The sequence below is a fragment of the Alligator mississippiensis genome, chromosome 1 (assembly GCF_030867095.1).
Source record: "Alligator mississippiensis isolate rAllMis1 chromosome 1, rAllMis1, whole genome shotgun sequence".
Taxonomy (NCBI): Eukaryota; Metazoa; Chordata; order Crocodylia; family Alligatoridae; genus Alligator; species Alligator mississippiensis.
In genome coordinates this window covers 136321214-136344558 of record NC_081824.1, presented here as the reverse complement: position 1 = coordinate 136344558, position 23345 = coordinate 136321214, and the positions used below count along the sequence as shown (strand labels likewise).

At 43.7% G+C, this 23345-nt stretch overlaps 1 protein-coding gene across 3 annotated transcripts in view; it reads left to right on the top strand.

The window, feature by feature from the left end:
- The window catches only part of SERAC1 (serine active site containing 1), a 63865-nt gene that overhangs the window by 23499 nt on the left and 17021 nt on the right, over positions 1-23345 (top strand). For all 3 annotated transcript variants that reach the window (XM_014596813.3, XM_019479761.2, XM_019479762.2), the window contains 5 exons: positions 10790-10911; positions 14715-14843; positions 16669-16782; positions 18443-18605; positions 21772-21922. In XM_014596813.3, the coding sequence (XP_014452299.1) occupies positions 10790-10911; positions 14715-14843; positions 16669-16782; positions 18443-18605; positions 21772-21922 (679 nt within the window). The remainder of the gene's footprint in view (positions 1-10789; positions 10912-14714; positions 14844-16668; positions 16783-18442; positions 18606-21771; positions 21923-23345) is intronic.

Sequence of the window (23345 nt, the reverse complement as noted above, 5' to 3'; positions counted from 1 at the left end):
ACCATCAACAAACAAAACAAGGTCAGAGTTTGGGATAAGAATGTCCTTGAGGTCAGTTCGAGGGGTTAACAATTGAGTTGTGATAGACAGGTAATCATGAGGCTCACCATCAGCGGCAATAGGCAGAAGTGACGCAGGATTTAGAATTGAACAGCGATTTAAGGTTACATTTGTAGCTGACAGTAGAAGTTTTTTATATTTAGTAAGATGGGAATTGGAAATGTGCTGAGTTTTGCCCTTGAGCAGAAGGGCCATCACAGCATGTGGAACTGCAACGGTTAAAGAGTGTCCCAAAACTAGAGAATCTGCCTTTTTAACCAACAAGGCAGCAGCTGCAACTGAACGGAGGCAAGGAGGAAGTCCCGCAGCTACGGGATCAAGGGCAGAGCTGTAATATGCAATTGGGCGATGCTTTTCACCATGTAGCTGAGTGAGTACTCCTAAAGCGATTTCTTCCCGTTCATGACACAACAAGGTAAAGGGTTTTTTATAATTAGGAAGTCCAAGAGCGGGAGCAAGAGTGAGGGCTTGCTTAAGGGCCACAAATGCTTGTTCGGCTTTAGGAGTCCAAGGGAGGGGTTCTGGGGTGGTATCATGAGTGAATGCTTGCAAGCGTTTTGCAAAAGCAGCATAACCCAGGATCCACTGTCTATAATAACCCGTTGCACCTAAGAATCCCCTCGTCTGTTTTCTAGTCATAGGTTTGGGAATGTTGAGGATAGCTTTAACTCTATTAGGGGAAAAGTGTCGTTCTCCTGCTGAGATATCATGTCCTAAATAATGTAGATTTTGAGGCCTTGTGGCCTTTCTGAGCTAAAGCTGTGTGGAGTGTCAAAGTATTTTGTTCACAGGCCTCTAAAGTGGGTGAGGCTAACAATAGATCATCAACGTACTGAACAAGGGTGGACCCCCCTTTGAACGTGATAAGATCCAAATCTTTTTTTAGGATCTGGGAAAACAGGGTTGGGGACTCTGTATATCCCTGAGGGAGTCTTGTCTAGGTATATTGAAATTCCTGATAAGTAAATGTAAACAGATACTGGCTATCCTTATGAACGGGGATAGAGAAAAAAGCAGAACAAAGATCCACTACTGTGAAATATGTAGCATCTGAAGGGATATAGGAAAGAATAGTGGCAGGGTTAGGGACCACGGGGAAAGCGGGTAAAACAGCAGCATTTATAGCTCGAAGATCTTGCACAAAGCGATATGTATCTTTACCAGGTTTTTTGACAGGTAGGATAGGTGTGTTGCAAGGGGAGCGTATTGGGACAATAATCCCTTGCTCAAGGAGTGAGGAAACGACAGGCTTGATCCCTTTCTCAGCTTTCTTTGAGATGGGGTACTGTGGGACACGAGGAAGTGACTTGGCAGGGTTCAGGATGATACGCACTGGTTCAGCACTCAGCATGTGCCCCACTTCATTCGCATGGGTGGACCACAGCTGTGGAGGTACTCGTGCCAACAGTTCCTCTTGTAAGTAGGAAGTGTCAGGATCAGAGTACTCCTGGGTTAGCAAAGCCACAAGCTCGGTTTCCCTATGTTCCGGTACCTCAAGGTAAACACCATCTGGGCTACAATAAATCACGCATCCCAGTTTACACAGCAAATCCTTACCAAGAAGGTTGACAGGTGCACAGGGGCTAAGAAGAAAGGCATGATTTTTAGACAAAGGGCCAATAGAGATGGAGACAGGTTCAGAGACGGGATGTGGGATAGGTTGTCCGCCTATACCGACAGCATTTATAGTTTTAGGAGAATAAGGTAGAAAAGGAAACTCAGCAGCCTTTAGCGTGGAGCGGGACGCTCCGGTGTCGACAAGACAGGAGACAGGTTTATCAGAAATAAGGCATTTAACAAATGGACCAGATTGGTCAGTAGCAAGCAAAGGAGCAATGATGTCACTGTCCCTCAGGCTGTCCTATTTAACACTGGGAAAATTGACAGGAAGTGGAGGTGGGGGCTGGGGTCTGGGTCCTTGGCCGGGGCGGTTGGGGCATTCTGATTTCCAATGTCCTTCTTGCTTGCAATAATGACATTGGTTCCCATAGCCTGGGTTTTGTGGGCTCAAGGATCTATCTCTTTTCCTGAATCTACCCGGGCCTCCCCTTTCCCGTCCTTGTCCCCTTTCTCTACCTGGACCCTGCAACTGAGAAATCTGTAAGGCCATTAACTTAAACTTGGCACTGTCTTTAGACTGTTTTAATTTGTTATGAAAATGGTTAGCCGCAGCAAGGACTTCGGTCAAATCTTTAGTTTCCCAGCCAATAATTACTGTTTGAATTTTCTCAGCAAATTTAGGGTTAAGTCCCTGGACGAATGCTGCCACTATTGCTTGTTTAGCATTTCCGACTGGGTTATCCATTCCTGAGTATCGTTTAAATGCCTGTTTGAACCGTTCTAAATAGTCACTGGGGTGTTTATTTTTGTTTTGTTTACAGGTATTTATTTTGGTCCAGTCTGCCTTTTTTGGGCAAATTGTGAGAACTGCCTGAACCAAAGCATTTCTCTTGTCAATAAAGTCTTGGCCAATCCCTGGGTTTTGATCTGGCCAAGTATAGGCAGCGTATAGACGTAGCATAGTTTTCTTGGGCAAAATGGATCGCATGAGCTGATTAATGTCAGCCCATGTTGGATTATAACAATTTATAACAGTCTGTAATTCTTCCTGAAATTTTTCTGGGTCTTCTCTGATTTTTGGGAACTTTTGAGTTAAATTGTAGAGATCACCTGGAGTCCAGGGTGCATGCACAGTTACTATATTTTGTCCATCAGTGCCAATGCCTGGCATTTGTCTTAGGGGGTAAACTTGTGCAGTTCGGGATCTCAGATTGATGGGAGATCTTTTTATGCCTATTTTCATTTTTTTAAATACACCTGTGGTGGGTTGTGACCCAGGAGTAAATTGTCACACTGGTGATGATTGAGTGGCAGATATGGTGGATGAGTCCGGACTATTAAGCTCCGTGGATGGATTTATTGAAGGAGCTTCAGCTAATGGGTCACTAGCCTGGGCTGCAGCCTGATGTTGAACCGGTTGTTGTTGATGTGGGAGTCCCAGGAGAGCAGGGTTCGAACAAAGGTCAAGGATATCCTCTGCTGGCTCCGGTGGTGGGGGCACCCCGGGCAATGCTGGATACATCGGAGCGGTGGCCAGCGTGTAATTTGGGGGAGCAGCCAATTTTTTCCGAACAGCTTTTAACTGCTGTTTTAATTTTTTTTGAGAGTCTTTTAGGCTCCTAGTTTGAGATTCTGTCCGCCTTTTGGACATTTTATCATACCAATAAAAGAACGCGTCCCATGGGTTTTGTGGTGTTTTGGATCCACGGGACTCTAATGCCCCTCTCAAGTGTACTATTTTATCCTGATCAAATGTTTCTTTCTGTGGAAAATGTTTTACAGGATCATCCCTAGTATACCAGTTCCACTTATCCAGGTATTTGCAAGTCTCGGGAGAATAGTGTGTGTACATAAAGTATGCCGGAGTCCCCTTAGGGGGGACAGGAACCTGTTTAGACTGACTTGTTTTCATTTTTAGTCACACAGGGAGACGTAGGAGAGGCTTATTTAGGATGTCCGGGCCGCTCAGTGCCTTGCCCCGCAGTTTTTTACTGCCCAGACAAAAGGCTTCTGACCCGACACCGGCTCATAAAATGGAAATGGGGCGGGAAACACTAGAGGGATCCTTTCACTCCTGCTTTCGGCAGAAGCTACTGGGACAAGGGGTTTGGAAAAGACAAAATCACTCAGATGCCCTGTCCACTGGGTCACGAGGTTCCAGTTGGGTCCCCTTGCTTTTAAAACTGCCCTGTCAGGCAGAATTGGGGCGGCTGAACCCAACCGTAGTCTCAGTCCTGGTCAGTGGCTCATATTTCTAAATACACACACACATTCATTCAATAAGCCCTGTTCACTGGGTCAGGAGGTTCCAGTTGGGCCCCCTTGCTTTCAAAACTGCCCTGTCAGGCAGAATTGGGGCGGCTGAGCCCAACTGTAGTCTCAGTCCTGGTCAGTGGCTCATATTTCTAAATACACACACATGCACATTTATTTAGTCAGCCAGACCTCCTACCCCACACCGCCTTAGTTAATTAACTATAAGCCCGATGTGCTGTTGGATGAAGGTGTCTCAAACAGTTTCTCCCTAAAACGTACGTTACCAGACACAAAATGGGATCCTTTACCAGACAGAAAATTTTAGCCGGCAGTAAGGTTCAGACTGACCTGTTTTAACAAGGTTCAGATCCAGTTACCACGGCCAAGTTGGGAGCCTACAGGCAGTCCTCCTCCAAAACCCCAATAAGATTTTGAATTAGGTCTTTTATCTCTCAAGTTTGGCGCCTCAGGGTTCGGGGGGGGGGGTAGCCTGCGGTCCTCCTTCCTCAGCCTGTGTTCTGGATCCAAGTCACGGCACCAGGAACTGTCGTGGAAACACACACACAGTACTTTTGGGTCAGGTCAGCAGAAGCTTTTATTCAAAAGAAACTGCAGCTGTAGGGGGAGTTCCAAAGTGACATGGATTTCCCAAGCACTTGGAAGGGGTCCCCCCCCAAGAGCAAAATCAGGAGGCTTATATACTTTTTAACAGTCGCTTACAACTCACGTGATCATATAGTGAAATTAGCATGAAAAGCGGCTATAATATTACTTCATTATTTCTTTGCTGTAATCAGGATGGGAATTATGGGGGAGGCGAGGTTAGTTCACAAACCTCCTTCTTGCACCTGGAAATCTACTTTGTACATACTTTTTTTTGCTACCTTCAAGGCCGCGGTGAGCGAAGCAGTTGCAGAAGAGTTACAAAAAACAAACACTTGCCCTTATCTGTTCTACTGTACAGAGCCAGCAATTCTACACAAAGCGGTTATGTCATCTTATAACTAAAATAATCAAAGTTGAAGGCATATATTTTTTCTGATTCCACACTATGTAACTTTCCTTCCAAAATTGGCATGTGTGTTTTAAGTGGGGAAGCTGTTTTCTTTGCTGGAAAAGAAGCAAGCCTGGAGAACCATGCATACCAAGATTGCAGGCTCCTGTGTTAATTCTCTCAACCATAGCTGTTGGCTGAGCACTGTAGCTTGTGCCTGCAACAGCAGGTGAGCTGCTAGTAGTATTTTGCTGAGGTTGGTAATGTGGAACCTACTTGTGTAAATATTGTTAAAAAAAATGTTCTGTTTAACTTCCTGTGACTGGTCAGGGAGTTCTCACCTGTCACAGTGCTACTGGTCTTCCACCTGTCTCTGAGCACCCAGCCCACCCATCTCTCCTGCCATGCCTTATTGTATATTAATTATGTTGTTACATAAGCGGGAGGGCCCTTATGTTAGAGGGCCAAAATACATGCTCCAATCTCCCCTACGTGTCCCATGCCTCGCTGATGGTTCTCACAGCTGTGCAGTGTCCCTGCCTGAGGCCAGGCCCAACTCGGTATAGTGTTGAGCCTCTTCCATTCTGCCCTGTTACAGGCCACACACACCACCCCTCTCTCACTCCACCAGCTCTCACCCGGTCTCTATCATGCTGCCCTCTTCAGGGCCACACTCATACCACCAGCGCCCTACTCATAGAGTTCCTCAGCTTCACTCTCCACCCTTTGGTCAGACTTGGCACAGTCTTTTGGACCTCTCCTGCAGTCCTCACCTGAATAGGACTGAGCGATTCACCAAAACACCAGGACGACTCCACCCCTGGTCTCATGCCCGGTATTACACCCCAGCTGTTCCCAGTCAGGGTCTGTTGACTCACCCCTTTTCTTATTGGCAGCTCCCACTCTGCCGCTTCTATTGGTCTCAGGCCCACTTGCGGCCTCAGGCTCCCTAAGGCTTACCTGGACCATGCTGGACCTTCTCCTCAGGGCCTCAACTTTTTCACCCCACTTTTTTTTGATCTCCAGGCCTCGACTTCCTCACCCCAGCACCCAGGCCTCTCATCTGGAGGCACACACCAGACCTATCTCCCTTGGCCTAGCACCCAGCCTTCTGTCTGGAGGCACACACCGGGCCTACCAACTCTCACCCCTCTTCTCACCCCTTCCTGGAACTCACAGGGTCTTCACCCAAATGGCTCAGGTGTCCCTTGCCCAGGCGTGCCTGGCCCCTACTACCCTCGCTACAGGGTCTTGCACCCCACTGAGCTCAGGTGCCACTTGTGAGCATGCCTGGCCCTGGCTCCACCACCCACTGTCTGGGGTCTTGTACCCGCCGGGCTCAGGTGGCCGTAAATGGCCCTGTCTCTCTGTCCAATGTTAAGTGACCCACCCAAAGGCAGGGCTTGGGGTTATTAAAGCACCCCATCCACCTTTCACCGGGGAGGTGAGCAGTCCTGGTATTTGAATGGGGCTGCTGCGCCAGCAGCAGTCCTACCAGGCCTTCCTTCCCCAGCAGGGTGAAGTTTTAGGTCATGCCCAGGGCCAGGAGCCTCCTTGCCAACCCCCTAGCTCCTGCCCTTACCTCCAGGTTGTCCCCAGAGCAGCAGCTCCACCGGGAGATAGCAATTTCATGGCATCAAGCAGCAACTGCTGCCTCCAGCCCTGCTGGCCTAGGACTTAAAATGGCTGCTCATCAGGGCTGTGCTTAACCTGCCTGCTGCCTGACCTAGGTCTTAAAGTGCCAGAACGCTTTAGATGCTCTGACACCCCCATTCCCCCTTAAAATACTTGCCAGAGAAGGCTTTTCCTTTCTGCTCCCCCAAAACGGGCTCCCCCAGAGCCTGTGATAGCCCTTCAGTGGTGAGCACCTCACTGGTGCTCCGCCACACTTCCTCTAATTATATCAGCTAAATGGTTAATCAATAGCACTTACCTAGTTTAGTGACCTCTGGCAAGAAAGGCCCCAGCCCCGGGCCCAGCCCCTTATGTCTTCACCATGTGCCTGGTGCTGCACAGGTGTTAGACTGCTGGTGGCCCTCCTTAGCCAATCCTGAGGGAAGGAGGGGTCTGGTCCCAGCTGGGCAGCCTTCGCTGGGTGCACAGCATCCTTCCCCCTCCTACCAGTGGCACTGGTGCCATGCAGGGCTGGGCCTGGCCCAGCCCTGAAGCAGGGCTAAGTGCATGGCTGATTCGGCCCAGGAAGATGCCACAACAACAAACTCTGAATGCATTCACACGAACCCCTCTGCAATGACAGAATTCTCTGCTCTGCCAAAAGTGTTACTCTGCCTGTGCCAAGTGCAGTAAGGCCCCTGCCACCATGTTGCATTCAATAGCTGGAGCCTTTTCTGAGTGCACTGCATGCTTTGGGAGTATAGCTGCTCAGTGGAAGCACCAGAAGCAGATAGAATGTATGTGCTATGATGGCTGCTGTCTGGTGGCAGAAGTAGTGAATATAGAGTTAGCCTATAAGTATGCCTATAACTTTTGTCTGTTGTTTAAATCTGAAGTCCAAAAAAATAGCCATAGAAAGAACATGAGATGCCCTTAATTTTTGAGGGGTGGTACAGCAGGGATTCTGGGGGATACACTAGGGCTGCAACAGCGGCCTCCCAGGCTGGAGCTGCTGTGCCACCACTCCTCAGGAATGCCCTATAGCCCCTCCTCTCCTACAGAATACTTTTGCTATCCATGAAATCCTTGGCATTTTGGGGGAGGGATTGTCAACAGTTTCACTGGTCATGGTGGCAGATGTCCGCTAGGTATTGGATGGAGACGTCTAACTTTATTTTTCAAAACTACTTAACAGTTGTTTAGTAACAACTACTGATCTGTGCTTGATTTGAAAACTCAATCAAGGGGATTTAATGTACCATTATTCATAAGCCATTCATTCCATAGTGTTTCTTTTTTATTTTTGTGTGAGCTAAGAGAAGAGGTAGAAACCTCCCCCACACCTGAAAAAAATGGAAGATTTATTTTAATTATGCCAGCTTGGCTTGTGTTCCTGTTATAAATTATAGCTCCCAGCAGTTTATTATAAGTGCTGACATTCTCTGTGTGGAGGGAAGCTTTTTTTTTGTGCTTACTCTTTTCACAATGAGAGCTAAGTTCTGTTATTTAGCTTCTTTATTATGAACTTACATTTAAAATGAGGATTTTGAAATACTCTGCCTTGACAAGGTTTATTTTTCTATTAATAGTGGTAGAATTGTGTGACAGCTACCAGTTTATTCTGTGCCACTACAGCAGTGCTAAAATGAATACTTGCGTCCAGCAGTTCCACTCTGAAATTTTTTCTTCTGGGTGTAGAATTACAGGAGTTCTGTTTTTTGTGGCTTTTTTTCTTGCAGTATGGCCTTAAAGACTAGGCCTGTACAGTCAGGCATGGAATAGCAAGGAAAGGGTATTAATTTTGAAAATCTGATTAGGATTTTAAAATACAAGATCTCTTTAAAATGAAAAATCTCACCTGTTTTTATTTATCTTGGTTGTGGAAGGATTAGGAGCCAGTCATAGAAACAGAGTTGGGTGCACTGAGATCAGAGAAGGGGAGGGGAGGGTGTGGGTCTGGTTGGACAAGGAGTCTGAGAATAGGAATCAAAGAGCGCCTATACATGAGTGCAGAGGCTGTTCTGACTTGTTGGAGTGTGTTGGAGCAGACTTGAGTCTGTTGGAGCGTGGCAATTACCGTGCTCCAGCATCCTCCTGCATCTTGTGTATCAGTGTCTCCATGCTTAAAAATGCTGGTGGGGGCACTTGAACTAAAGCTTGTCGAACATCCCCGTCGCCATTTTTAAGTGCAGGGATGCCAACACATGAGATGCGGCAGCACTTTAATTAGAGTGGCTCTCAGAGCCGCTCTAATAAAAGCGCCTCCCCCTCCACCCTGGGAACATATGTAAAAGTGCCCAGCCCAAATCTAGGGGAACAGCTTGTGTGAAGGAAGAAGAACTGATTTGCTGAGAAACCAGGGCGCTGGGTTAGAACTGGCATTGGCTGAACAAAGAAACTAGGACCGGAGAAAGGGTAATGGGAGACTGCAGGAAACTGCTGGGAAGGGGTTTTGGGGAGACTGAAGCTGATGTATAGAAATTCATGGAGGAAGACTGCATCTGGAACCAGTGAAAGAAAAACTAGGGAAGGGTGCCAACTGCAGGTTTAAAGGAGGGGAGATACTACAGTTTCAGATAACAAACAAGGAGGGGGCTCTGAGACTAGCTGGAAAGGAGATTGGAAAGGAGACTGAAAACTGAGACTGAGATAAGAAGACTGTATTAGCTAGGCCAAGAGATTGGGGCTGGAATAAGAAGCCCAAAGTGAGAAGGTTGGAGCTGGGTAGATAAGGAGAGTGGGGTAGGGAGGAAGAACCACAAGGGTGGAGAAGACAGAACTGGGACAGGAAGAGGTTGAAGGGGATGGGGAAGAAAAGATCAGGCTTGGAGGGGTGGGGCGAGGACAAGGAGAAGGGTTTGGGCACATTGAGGTACTCTTGCCTCCAGAGTCTAGAATAAAACCCATGATTTTTGAGGCTCATACTTCCCTTGCTGTCAGCATATTTGTGTCAAACCCACTGGCCAAGTGTTTGTTTCCTCTTTGCCTGCAGCTGGCACATATGGAGAGTGATATTCTATTTATTGTTATGTTATCTCTGGTGGTAGAGGTCTGTGTGAAGATCTCAGATTTCAGTCCTGGTAACCAGGTAGTTGCCAATATGATGCCTTATGAGGAAATTTCTGTTATCTCCTGTGTGTTTTTTGAAAATTCTGAGAAACTGCATAAAAATTGCACAATAAGTTTGGAAAGTGAAATGCTGAGAAGTTAGGAGATCATGTGCCAGAAGCAAGGATGCTTGTACTACCTTAATTTGATCCCCTGGCATGTATGACTTCAGACACTGTCTTTAATTCAGTGATCTCATGCTGTTTTTCTCCAGGACTTCTGTCTCCTGGGATGATCACTGCTCAGTTAACAAGAAGCTGTTCAGAACTCGTTTCCCTTTCTTTTCCAGCATAGTGTTCAAATCCTGGTTCCCCCTTCCCTGCCCCTCCCCCCACCCATGGTGCCCATCATTGTAGCATCTTAGTATCTCAAAAACATTAATGGTATTCACTGCCATTTCAGTGAAATATGAGGTTGGTATTATCCCCCATTTTATCCCCACTTTACAGATGAGAAAACAAGAGTCCTACAAACAAAGTTCTGCATAATTGGCTATACAGTTCTGATTCATCCTTAGAAAAGATCATTCCTGTGCATTGAATGAGATGAGGGTCCCAAGGGGAAAAAATGTATGATCCTGTAAATAAGGACAGTAGCATATACAGCCAAGCTTAATTCTTTCATTTTCTTACAGCCTTAATAATCTATTGAAGCATTGTTTCTGTGACATTTAAGATTAGGCATAGATAGACTATGAATCTATGAATCTATTAATCTAGGCATTGATATAAGTCTTTAAAGCATGTGAATCTATACCACCATGTTTTTTTTAATATATATTCTCTGTAGTATAACATTAAAATATCTTTAAAAGCTTTGTCTGTATCTAGAGTACAGGGCTGGGTATAGGCATAGTCTTGATTCATAATTTTTGTTTTCCTTTAACTCTAGACACCTGCTCTCACACATGATTGACAGGTATCTAAAGTCCTTTATTACAGTGACAAACATTGGCCTAAAAGATTAATTAATACCCTGCAGTTAAAATGTCATTCCAGTTTAATGTTGATCTGCCAACTATTTATTTTTCCCCTTTGGATTTTGTGACTCAGAGTCATGGAAACCTTATGGTTTATTTATGTGGATTGAAGTAATGATTTTCTGTTAGTATGTATATTTCTGAAGTACCACAGCTAAAATTCACTAAAATTTTCAAGGCTAGGTTTGACCCTAACATTTGAGGTTCTCTTGCTACAGATTATCAGTATAGAACAGCTGCCCAAGCCTGTGATCAGAGGACTGCTATTGGTTTGGCTCGGTCCCAGGATATTGATCTTCGTTTTTTCTTACCTCCACCTCCCTTACCAAAAGTAAAGGATGTAAGTAAATGAAAATGTGGGTATAACTTGACTCTGCTGAACTGTCTTTGCTAGTAAAGACAGCAGAGTTGTTTTGTTTTAAAACAATTCCACTGATGGATAGTAAAATGAAGATAGATCTTGGAGTTCTGACATGCAAGAACACAATGATGTGATGGGATAAAACCTATTGTTTTCACATGTTATGATATGGAACCCAAAATATTGTCCTCTTTCTAGAATTTTTATCCAGTCAGTTTGCTGACTGAAAAGACACAGAAGTATTTTGAGGTGAGATTTGCTATTACTGCGATAAACTTCATTTTACTTATCTCTGTCCCCTATAACTTTTGCAGCACTGCAGAATTAAAACTTGTACCAAAAGCTTCATTAAGATTGAATTTAGCTCACTGACACATATTGCATATCAGCAAAATCATAAAGAAGCAGAGAAATAACCATTTCAGCAAATATTTATTATCCACAATAACCTTGTCCCATGAGTTTAGCTCCCTAAATGCCTTCAGAGATTTTTACAGGTCTTTGGCACGCTTTAGATGGACACCCCCCACCCCCCAAACCATCACCCTGTCAGCCTAGCTTTATCTGTGGGCATGTGGTAAAGCTCACCTTTCTCCTAGGCTTTTGGGTAAGCAATTAACATAGGGTTGAATGGGTTTAACTTTATTTTAATTTCATATTAACTGGGGGTATTTGTGTGTCAAGGCAGGTTGAGTAGTCCTTGTACTATTGTACTTCAGTGCAATACAGGAGATCATCTAGCTTGAATCTTGTTCTAGCCAGTAAGGAGGGATTGATTGAGAATATGAAGGTGATTAAAAACTTCAGAGGAAGTGGTCTTGGTACAATATGACTCACCACAGCTTAGGCCTTATCTAGAGTATTGTGTGCAGTTCTGGGCTTCACATTTTAAGAAGGACGTGGAGAAGTTGGAGAGGGTCCAGAGGTTGGAAAAAATATGGTATAGGATTTGAAAAACAAGCCATACAAGAAAAAGTTGAGAGGACAAGGCAAATTTGCTTTGAGAAAAGGCGAGTAAGATTGGGAGGGGGCAGGGCACATGATAGCAGTTTTCAAATATTTGAAAGGCTGCCATAAAAAACAAGGAGAACAACTGTGCTAAAGTTATAGAAATGAGAAAATATACAATTTTTGTTTTCTTGAATAAAATTGAACCATATAGTTCAGAGGCAGGCAAAATATGGCCCGTGGGCTAGATCTGGCCTGCCAGGCCATTCTATCCAGCCTGTGGGGCTCCTAAACATTTAGAAAATTAAAATTTATCTGCTCCTGGCTTCCTGTCAAAGATGACAGGAGCTAGGGGCAGTTGGACACAGGGGAAGCCAGCAGGACCCAGCAGGCAGGCCTGCCTAGCCCCACCCCACCACCCAGAAGCCTCTGGCTAGTAGAGCCTTCTGGCCTGGGACCCTGAAGCTGTTCCTGCCTCCCTATGCCGGAGAGAAATTCAAGTAAGAGTCAGGTGGAGGGAGGCAGGGGAGGACCGCAGGGATTGTTCCAGCCCTCGGGGCCAGGCCAGGCTGGCTTCTGCTGAGTCCTGTGGTCCGGCCATGCAGCTGGGAGCCATATGGTACAGGAGCACCCAGTGGGCAGGCAGGGAAGCTCTGAAAGTGGCCACAGGTGGGGGGTAGTAGCAGCAGCAGGTGGGCAGGAGCACAGCAACAGCTGGGCAAGAGAGCGGGACCCGTGTCAGTGTCCTGGGGCCAGCAGGAGTGTGGGGCCCAGGCCAGCAGGGGCTCTGGAGCCAGGCTGGCTCCCCGCTCTTACTGGTGGTGCAACCCAGCCCAGCTCCCATGCTCCTGCTGCCCCGCCTTAGGCCTTACTGGCGCTGGTTGGGGACATCAGCATGGGCCCTGTGCTCCTGCCCAGGCTTCGTTGTGCTCATGCATGCCTGCTCACTCCCATTCCTCCCAACCCCACCCCCGCTGCCACTTTCACCACTTCCCTGCCCGCCCGCTGGCCACTCCAACACCATGTGGCACCCAACTGCATAGCCAGACCACAGGAGCATGGGGTCTGCGCTGGTACCCCGGGGCCAGGAACAGGAGGGTGTGTGTGTGCTCACGTCCATGCAGTGAGGGAGGGAGGGAGAGCAACGAGGGAGGGACAGAGTATGTGTGCAATGAGGGAGGGAGGGACAGAGTGTGTATGGTGGGAGGGACAGTGTGTGTGTGTGTGTTCATATGGTGAGTCCCACACACCCCACCATACACATACACCCACACATCCCCTTGCACTGCCATACACACAGACCCCCACACCCACACCCCCTCACAGAGCCCCCACACACCCACATGCTCCCTCACTGCTCCCTCACCCTACAACCTCCAGCACACACCCACACCCTCCACCACCCCCACATACCCACACACCCTCAGCCCCCCCACAAGCCTTTAACCACCCCAATATACAAGAGTAAGACTTCATTTTAAGCTATTGTGCTATCACCTCTGTGTACACTACACAAACATATGTAAATCAGGACAAAAATATTTTTTGAAATCAAATTAATAAATGTTGTAGATGTTTGATTTTTAGAATATAATTTGGTATTTTTCTGGTTCCAAGATGGCAAAACCCCTTGCTGAAAGGAGTACTTCCAGGGACATGGGGAGGGATTTTAGTGGCAGAGGTCAGGGGTTAGAGGGCAGGACTTCTAGTCACAAAGTGGCCATCAGGGGGTGGGGAACCTGTCAAGGGGTGGGGCTACCTATGCGGTCCTCAGCACCTTGCTAAAACTCAGTAAATGGCCCTCTGCCCAAAATAATTGCATGCCATAATAATATGAATTATAGAAGAAGAGTGCAGCAGAGCTCAGAGGTGTGTAAATCTGAAGCTGAGTGAATATATACTGAGCAGTATCTACTGAACTAGAATCTATTTTAGGAATTAGCTAAATATGGAGCTATTATATGGGTCTGCCAGTACCCACATGTCTCACTCTTGAAGTATAGGACCCTGATTAATCAGGACACGTTATATCTTCTGATATGCCAGATTATAGATAAGGACTTTTCTTCTTCACAGTACTTTATAAGTAAATATAATGAACCAGATATGCATGGAAGCAGTATCAGGTATAGGCTTAAAACTCACTAGTCACAAGCTCTAAATCTTGTGCCTTGCCCCCTTATGCCTTGCATTTCTTCTAATCCTTGCTGTGAGCTCCTGGCCAAGTAACTTCTCTTCACTGTAACTGTGTTTTCCCATCCATGGCCAGGGTGTTGTGTGGATTTTTTAAAGTTAATATTTGCACTAATACTTTGAAGGTATAGAATTCAAGAAGTGGTAACTGATATATTTCTAACCTGCAATGCCATCATTTTATTTCTTAATTATGATGTTATTGTTATTGTTGGTCAATAAAATTGGACTTCCTTAATCTACAGCATTAGTCACATGGGGATTACCATGTTAAATTTCGGGCTGTACCAAGCTTAATGTATCCAGTTTCTGTAACACAGGTCAATAAGAACTGTTCCTTTGTTTTCTTCTCTTGGAACAGAATAAGGCCTAAATCTAGAAATTTAAACCTGACTTTCATTGACTGACTTTTCCACCAATAATAATAAATTGGCTCTTTGTAGCACTCTTTACCCCCAAAGTGCTTTGCAAACATTAACTAATAACTCTAGGTTACAGGGCACATGAACCAGGCCTTTTATTTTATGTCATTGCTTCATGTAACAACTTCCATTGCTCCAGATTCTTATTTTTTTCACATAATATCCTGCTGCATTCCTTTGGAGAGTATGTTGACAATTATTGGTGTGTATTTATCATAGGATTATGCTATAGAAGATGAGCTCCGATTGTTGCTGGTATCTTTACCTCAGACTGATCTTGACCAGTGTGTCCAGTACTTCACATCTCTGGCTTTACGAGAAAGCAGTCAGACTCTTGCTGCCCAAAGGGTGAGCTTTCAAATGCAGAATTGCATGACATAAGTTCTCTTCTTAAATATGGTTTATCAATATTTGGAAAAAAGCAAGTAGTGTCTGGAAAGTTCAAGGGCAATGGGAACATATTTCACAAATCTGAGATTTCTTAGGGTAAGAGAAATATGAAGAATCTTTGTAGTATTACTCTTGGAGGATGGGTGAAGTTAAACCTCTTCTAAGTAAATAGTTTAACAGTTTACATAGAAGCCTTACTTCCCTTTGTAGCGCTCTTAAAATTATTTCTAGTCCACTTTATTTTACTGTTGTTTATTTCAGTGATGTTTATTGCTGAGATTGTTAACCCTGATTAATCAAGTGAGAGAACAGCCTGGAGATACTTCTAAGGTTTTAAATTTTACGTAACTATCATCTGGAAATGACCATCCCTATGGTAGTGCCAAGGTAACAGGAGTCAAGATGCTTCAGAGATCTGAGCCTGAACTTGGAAGCTAGGAATGGTTTGAGTCGCAATCCACTAATTTACCAGTTGCGCTTAGAGAGGTCACTTAAAGCAATTATTGCTAGTGACTAAAATTGGTAGGTTGCTTGTCAAGACACTTGTCTATGTGTATGTGACTCATATCTCCCTGACTTTAACAAGGAAAGACGTTTACTGTTTGTTATTTCTGTTAGCGCTACAGAATTAAAGTCACTGAAGTAGAGGAAGCTAGATTCTTTCTTGGCTTGCATGATAGCAGTAGAAATGCTACAGTTGAGGAATTTTCATTGTTCAAGTTGTACAATCCAGAAGGGATCTGACCTGGTTCCTGCTTCCCTAGCTTTATTTTCAGGATTGGATATTGGTAGGAGATGGAAGAGGAAATAAACACTTGTAAAATGAATATGCTTAATGTGGAATAAATTAGAGCAAGAGAATAACATTCAGCCCTTCAAGGCCATTTTTCAGAGAGAGTTTTCAGAATGAGAACCACATGTTAACATGGATTTTTTTCTCATTGTTCTTATCTATAAAATGGGATCGGACTGTCTTGGATAATGGTGTCTTTAACATAGAGTGCAGCCCCAGAATATTTTACCTACTCTATCCTTATGGGCTGTAAAAAGTGATTTTTATATTGAAGTGTAATAGAATGATCAAAGTCTTCTTTTTAATAACAATGTTTACCTTTTATGGGACATTTTTCTTCCATAGATTTAAAAAAGTAGAGGCTTTATTTCTCCTTAAAATTGTATGCTGCATTTTCACCAGTAGGAATGTTTTGTTATGGACAATTTGAAAGGATGAAGCTTTCCCTTTCCTCACACCAGGCTGATCCTTCCACCCTAGGAATGACACTGGCCTTTTATAGATTATGGATAAGTGAGGGGGAGAGCACGTTTATCTCCTCAAGTCTCTCTCAATCAGTGGTTCTCAACCTTCTCAGACTCAAAGTAGCTCTCAGGAAGATGCCAGATCTTAGTTTTCACTCATTTTTTTGACTATGGAAAAATAATAGAGCAATTTCTATTGCAGAAAAACTCAGACCACAGCAGGTCAGCATTGTGAACAGGAATCATTATAATCATACAAATGGAAATCCTGCTTGCTCTTTTATTCTATTTTGTAGTTATTAGGATATAAACTACTAATCTAACAGGATGTCTTTTTTTTTCCTAGACAGTCCATTTTTTCAGTATGTATTGGTTGTTGTTTTTTTAACATGATGCATACACACCAGTAACTGCTATACCAGCTTTAGAGGTCAATGCACACTTGAACATTTTTAAAAAGCAAATGAAAAGAACTTCTTATTTAACCATTTGAAATTGATGTAATGCTTATTGATTCTTTTTTCAGGGGGGGTTGTGGTGTTTTGGAGGAAATGGACTTCCTTACTGTGAGACTCTGAGTAAAATTCCTTCAGAGACTGTCGAACTCTTCTGTTTACAAGCATTAGTTCAACATTCAAAGGTAATAAATGGATAAAGTTTTATGTTAACAGAGTGGGATGCATGCTTTAGTGGGGCCAAAGTGGGAAACTTTTATGATTTTATGGAATTCCCAATTGGATGATATTTTCTCCCAAGAAGCTCCATACAAATTCCCTGGTATTAAAATTGTGGAGCCTCTTTTAAGACTTTCTCCATGGCACCAGTGGCCGGGAGGAACTGGGGCATGTGCTTGGCATCAGCATGGATCTTTCAGGTTTGTGACAAGCTCTAACAGGTTGTTTCAGTGTGAGGCAGTTACCCAGTAAAACTACAAGACAATCAGGGACAGGCTTCTTGAGGAGATCCTTGTGCAGTGTATCTCTTCCAGAGCTTCGACCCTTAAGTTTGATGGAGAAGGTCTTGCTACAGTTAGCCTTACGTTACTGTCGCTGAGATCAGTGTCCCTGTTTTGCTGAGTGGTAGCAGGTGTCCAAGGTTTTGTAGGGCAGCTGCTTTGCAAAGGAGATAATTGGTGATGTGAGTCTGGTTAAAAGTTTAAATTGTCCTGTGTATAAGCACATATCAGTCCTGAAACTAAGATGGTGAGGCAGCAAGCAGAAGTCCCTTCTTTCAGGAGTCTGTCTTACACTAAAGCCTCCTTCCTGGAGAACAACTCTGTCTTATTAAGTGGCTTTAATTTGAGACTAAGACAGGGAGCAAACTCTGGCTAATCACATGACTCCCTCTCCAAGAATCTCTACCTCTACAAAGAACCTTGCAATCAAAAACTAACATCTGTATAACATGCCTCCCAAAAATGAATGTTTGTTTGCCTATATAAGAAAAACAAATGTGGAACGGTGTGTGACAGTAGTGCCCTGCAATGCCTGCCCTAATAATATGAATTATAGAAGAAGAGTGCAGCAGAGCTCAGAGGTGTGTAAATCTGAAGCTGAGTGAATATATACTGAGCAGTATCTACTGAACTAGAATCTATTTTAGGAATTAGCTAAATGCAACTTGCCTGTGCTTCTACCACAGCTATAGCCCAGTGCTCAGCGCTATCATAAAAAGTTTAATATTGCTGGTGCCTGCACAGCAGCAGTTGTCTACAGTAGAGTTGATGAATGTGGGGTCATCTGCTTACATTGGCTTCTTTGCTGCCATGAAAATCAAGGATGACAGAAGCACATCAGAAATAATGTCATCTCACTGAATGAAAAGGGATAGTGTATGGAGAGCAGAGTAAGCAACCCCAGTGACATATTGCTTTAGTAAGAATGATCTGGGCTCTGGAGAATAATATGCTTGTTTGTGAAGGGCAGTGAGCATTCTTGCTTTCTATTAAATGCAGTAGGCAGTTAAGGCATTGAGCACTTTCACAGTATCATGCTGTCCAAATGTAATGATTGTATAGTTCATGTACTAAAACGTTTGCCCCTTTTCCAAGTTTGTGGGATTCAAAAACTGAAATGATAAAAATTATGGAAGATATATTTGTCATAAATTGTTAAACTGGAAGACTTGCACAAAACATAAGCCCCAATCTTAAGTGAAGAATTTCTATGTAAAGTATATATGTAACACATTGTTTCTGCTCTGCCTTCTCTGTGTATTGACAGCATCTCAGGGAACTTTTGCAGAGTTGAGTGTTTGCACAGCTTCCACTTACAGTCACTGTATTTACTATATAATGCTAGGTTTCTACTCACTGTGATAAAATTGAAGCAAAAGGAGGCCTGCAGCTACTCCAGAGGATATACCAGCTCCGTAAGGATTCTGCAAAAATACAAAGGAACATAATTCGTATAATTGGAAATATGGCTTTGGATGAACGTCTTCATTCATCCATAGTGCGTGCAGGTAAAAGGAAAGCAAATGGAAACAGTCTGGGTACCTTGCTTCTGTTTTAATTTTTTTAATGAATTCGGGCCTTCTGTAAAATGTTCAGTACCCGCCAGTAAGTTGCATCTTTCGTCATTGGTTGTGTTTTCTTGTAAGTATGCCAAGTAGATCTGTTCTTCTACCATTGGGAGTGAACTGACAAGTACATCTCTTCCTTAATTTTGGAGTAGACCTAATGACTTCTGTTGGCTCTTTCTGCTTTCCTCCTACCCCCTTTAAAAAGGCACCCTCTAGAATTTATGTCCAGTCCTCCAATTATACTGAAGCAGTATCTGTCAGAATATTTTACTAATTTTAGCGACAGTACAGCCATGTTCCATAGAAGAGCTGCTGGGTTCTGTTCATCTAGAACTGGAGAACACTTTACCTGTTTGTCCTGGTAAGATGCTGATCAGAGTAGAAAGAGCCTGTGAGCCCTCCGTACCTTTCTTCTGCTATAAGGGCTGCCAATACAAGAAAAAATGGGGAGGAAATGGTAGAAAATGTATCCATGCTATGATCTGTGACAGACAGCAGGCATTCTTAACTGACTGTTTGATTGTTTCCGACTCTCTAAATGTTTGAGTTCAAGGGATATACAGAAGCTTGGAGGTTCTTCCTGTTGTAATCCAACTATTTTGGTTATTTTCACTATTGAGTTAAAGAGAACTGAAGTCATATTTTATTTGATGATGATCTTTTTAAGAAGGATTTTCACATTTCACACCCCTTGGAAATGTGTCTGACTTAAAAAAATTAATTTATGTTTCCATATGTCTTATGACATGTAATTTTTGCTTGTTTTCAAAGTTGTTTTCAAACAAATGTCATCCTTGCAGCCTTTTTTTTGCTTCTTCAATTTTACAATGCTTTAGTAATCCAGAATCTGTGAGGCTCCAGCCCTCAGTGAAATCATGGTCTCTGGGATGATTGCAGAATCCAGCAGAAGGGAGAAGCTGGTTCCGACAGATAAAAGCTCTTATTCAGATTCCAGTAGCTGTACCCGAGTAACAAATAGAATGATGATGGCCAAGTAAATTGCAATTTCATCTCCTTTTCAAGTGGGGTCCCCATGTGACTATCTCTCTTCAAAGTGTTTTCAGATTTTCTTTGCAAAATTAGCTTAAAATAGTTGGGATAAAAAAAAATTATTTTAGCTAACATCAACCAGGGTCTTACAAACAATGATTTAACCAACACAGTTATGGCCTCCTGATTTGACTGTTTCCACATTTCCTCGTTCTTTGTTTATCTTCCTCTTCCACTGAAATTATTTTTTCCTTGACTTCAAATATCTGAGAAATCAGTGAGTCCATTGATACAAGCATTTTTTGTGAAATTCAGTGATTGTTCTATCTGCAAAAAGTCGACAATTGTTAAAGGAGAAAAATTGCTTTAAAAATTAATCTTTTAACTGCAAAACTGCATTGGAGAAATTTCTTCTTTGTTTGCCTGATTAGTGTTTGTTCTGAACCTCTTGTTTCCAAACTGTTTGTCCATAATGGGCTCAGTTCTGGGTTTAATCTCAGCTTCTCTCTTTTTCTTTTTTTTTTTTTTTACCTTCAGTCCCTTTTTTTTTCTTTATGTGACAGAGGTGGGATTCATATTTTTATTTTGATGCTTTAATATTCAGAAACCTTTCCCTTACCATTCATTCTTAGTAGTCCAAACTGATTGATAACTATTATACCAGTGATTCTCAATCAGCATGCCTTGCAATCCTTTTAAGGGACCTATGGAATGCTATACAATATTAGCACTTTTAGGTGTGTAAACATGAGTCACAAGATAAACCCAGAGATTTCAAATAATTATCCACAGTGTTGAAAATATTTTGACCTGTTGTGGTCATTCTGAGCTTTTTTGCAACAGAAAAAATGTTCTATTATTTTTCTGTAATAAATAGGATGAAAAGTAAGAGTTTCTATGGGGTAGCTTGAGTCTAAAAAGTTTGAGAACCACAGTATTAGATATGAATGTGAGTTATATTGTAGACAACAGGGAACAATGAGATTTTATGTAGTTTCTGCCTTGGGGGTGGGGTGGGCAGTTGAGACTTTGTGTTAGGGTGTTGTACAACATTTTGCATTATGCATGCCTTTGTTTTGGTAACAGCAATGTGTAAGTAGCATGGTTATGTTTGTGATCATATAGATTTAAAATGTTCTTAATGTATATTCCTTACACCCCTGGGTTTTAAAGTAAAAAATGATTGTAGTCCCTTAACAAGCATTGGTTTTCTTTCCCATTGTGTCATTCCTGACTGGCAAGCAGAGGCAGCTTTCTCCTTCTACCCAGTCCCAACATGACAGACGCTCTTCTTCCTGAATGGCTTCTGGAAGAAAGTTTCTGTGGGCTCGTCTACATGTGACCCTACGGTGCTGTTGTTACTGCGCTGTCATTTAGTACTTCCTTTTGGGAGTAATAAATGATAGCGTGGTAACAGCCTCTACTGTGACATGCCAGCAGCGCACAATTATTTTTAGCTCCTATGTTGCCATAGCAATGCACTATACTGAGGAAGTATGTTGCTATGGCGATGTAGCAGCAGCAGCATGGTTATTGCCTGCAAACACTACATTGCCATAGTGTGTTGCTATGGTGACATAGTGTCACGTGTAGATGTGCCCAGTCTTTCTCTGTCTTTCTTTTCCTCTCTTCCCTCTAAATGTAGGAGGGAAAGTTTTCTTTGCCCTACTTTTCCTCTTGTTTTCATTATTTGTGGAGACCTGGGATCTGTGTACCCTTCCTTCCTCCCTCTTTTTTGCAGGTGCTGGGAAGAACTGAAGGATACATTATTTCCTCCCCAGGAGAAAGAAGGCTGTAGTTTCAGATCATAAATTACCAGTTGGAGTTGGAGAGTAATTGCCTACCACATCATTGTGGGATATTTTTTATACAATTCCACATATTACAGATATTTTACTGTGCAGCACTGGCTCCTGTCAGAGACCAGAAAGCTAGATTGAAATTGATTGTGGGTTTTTTCCCCTCTGGTATTACAGTCCTTATGCTCTTACATTTATTTTGGCAAACTTCCTTTTTTCAAATAGGAGATAAACCAATGAAATTTCTGCTATCTTTCTTCCAAATGACAGGTTTTAGTAATTTACAACTAATGTTAGATGTCTGTGTTTTAAACTAGGTTGGGTTTCTGTACTTGCTGAAGTAATGAAGTCTCCTCATGTCATTCAGTTTTCACATGCAGCCAGAGCTCTGGCTAATCTGGACAGGGACACAGTGCAAGAAAAGTATTCAGACGGAGTATATGTTTTACATCCACAGTATCGTAGCAGGTAAAGAGAAAGGGCTATGATCTATCATGTGATATTTCTCTTACAAAATACTTCATAATGCTGGAGATAAGGTTGCTGCTGCACAACAGTGACATCTCGTTTTTCCTGTCATTCCGGAGTGGGGGACTTCAGTACCTCAAAATTAAAACTAGGAAATTCTCAGAGAAGCCTCTTTCATGCCCATAAAGAAGTGTTGTTACAGCAAGAAAACTCAGAAAATGTACAGTTAAAGAATTTCTTGACTCTCAGTGCAGTAATGCAACTTTGACTCTGCCCTTTTGCAGTGGCAGCACCTTCTTGTAACCAGTCTTTTGGAACCAAAGAATATTTGCCGCCACTGTAGGAAACTAATTGTCACATTTGAAGGTCCTATTTACATTTATTAATGGAAGTCCTCAGTACTATTGTAGTGGACAAAGAGGACTTGACTTATTAGTAAGCAGGATTCTGTACAGTGGTGTTCCCATTTCCTGTTGCCATCCTTGCAGGGACAAACTTGCATTTGTGCTGTGTGCAACTAGCACTTGCAATGTGCAGTTCCTGTTTTCTGCTGCTCTTGCAAAATCTTCAGGGACTTGCTGTCTGGCATACCTGGTTTATTGGCACATGCCCCCTCCACCCCACAACTTCCTTTCCATTTCTTCTCCTGTACACTAGTAACATATTCTTCTGTCCATTAAATGAGCAAATTTCAGGGTATCTGGAGATGAAAGATTTCCTTTGTCACATTAATAGCGGCAAGAGCTCTTGGTGTAGTATCAGGGACACATTTCTCCCCAGATTTTATGCAAATTTGCCTAGGTATTAAATGCAGAGGGGGAACAGAAATTATCTCTCGGTAGAAAGATTCAGAATGGGACACAGGGTAGAGGCTGCAAGTTAGCACAGGTAGATCTAGAAGGGGTGCAGTGGTGTGGTCTCACCCCTTTTTTGGACCATGCTGCAGAAGCAGCAGCCAGGAACGTTTGAGTCCTCAAGCAGGTAACAATTCCCCACCCCTTCAGAATTCCATCCCTTCTTCTCCATGCTCAGCAGCACCTCCTCTCCCCTCCCATTCCTCTTTCCCCCAACCTGCCTCTGCCACTGCCCCCAGCTGGCCTGAGGGTGGGGAGAGCTGCAAAGCTACCCCTGTCCCACCACACCTGGGTGGCATGGGGAACTGGGCTTGGCTGGGGGGTGTGGCAGCAGTGAGTGGGTTCCTTCTCCCTGCCTAGTCCGCACAGGTGTTTCCCACCAACCTGGGAGCAGGCACTGGCAGGGGGCACCTGCCTGTCACCTCCACTGTCCCCAGATAAGCCCAGCTCCCCATGCAACCTCCCCATAGCCCTGGCTGGAATGAGGCAGGAGCAGTTGGGCCAGTGTGGCAGTGGGCAAATCTCCCCTTGCGTCCAGAGGCCTAAGTAGAGAGGGGGAGGGGGAGAGG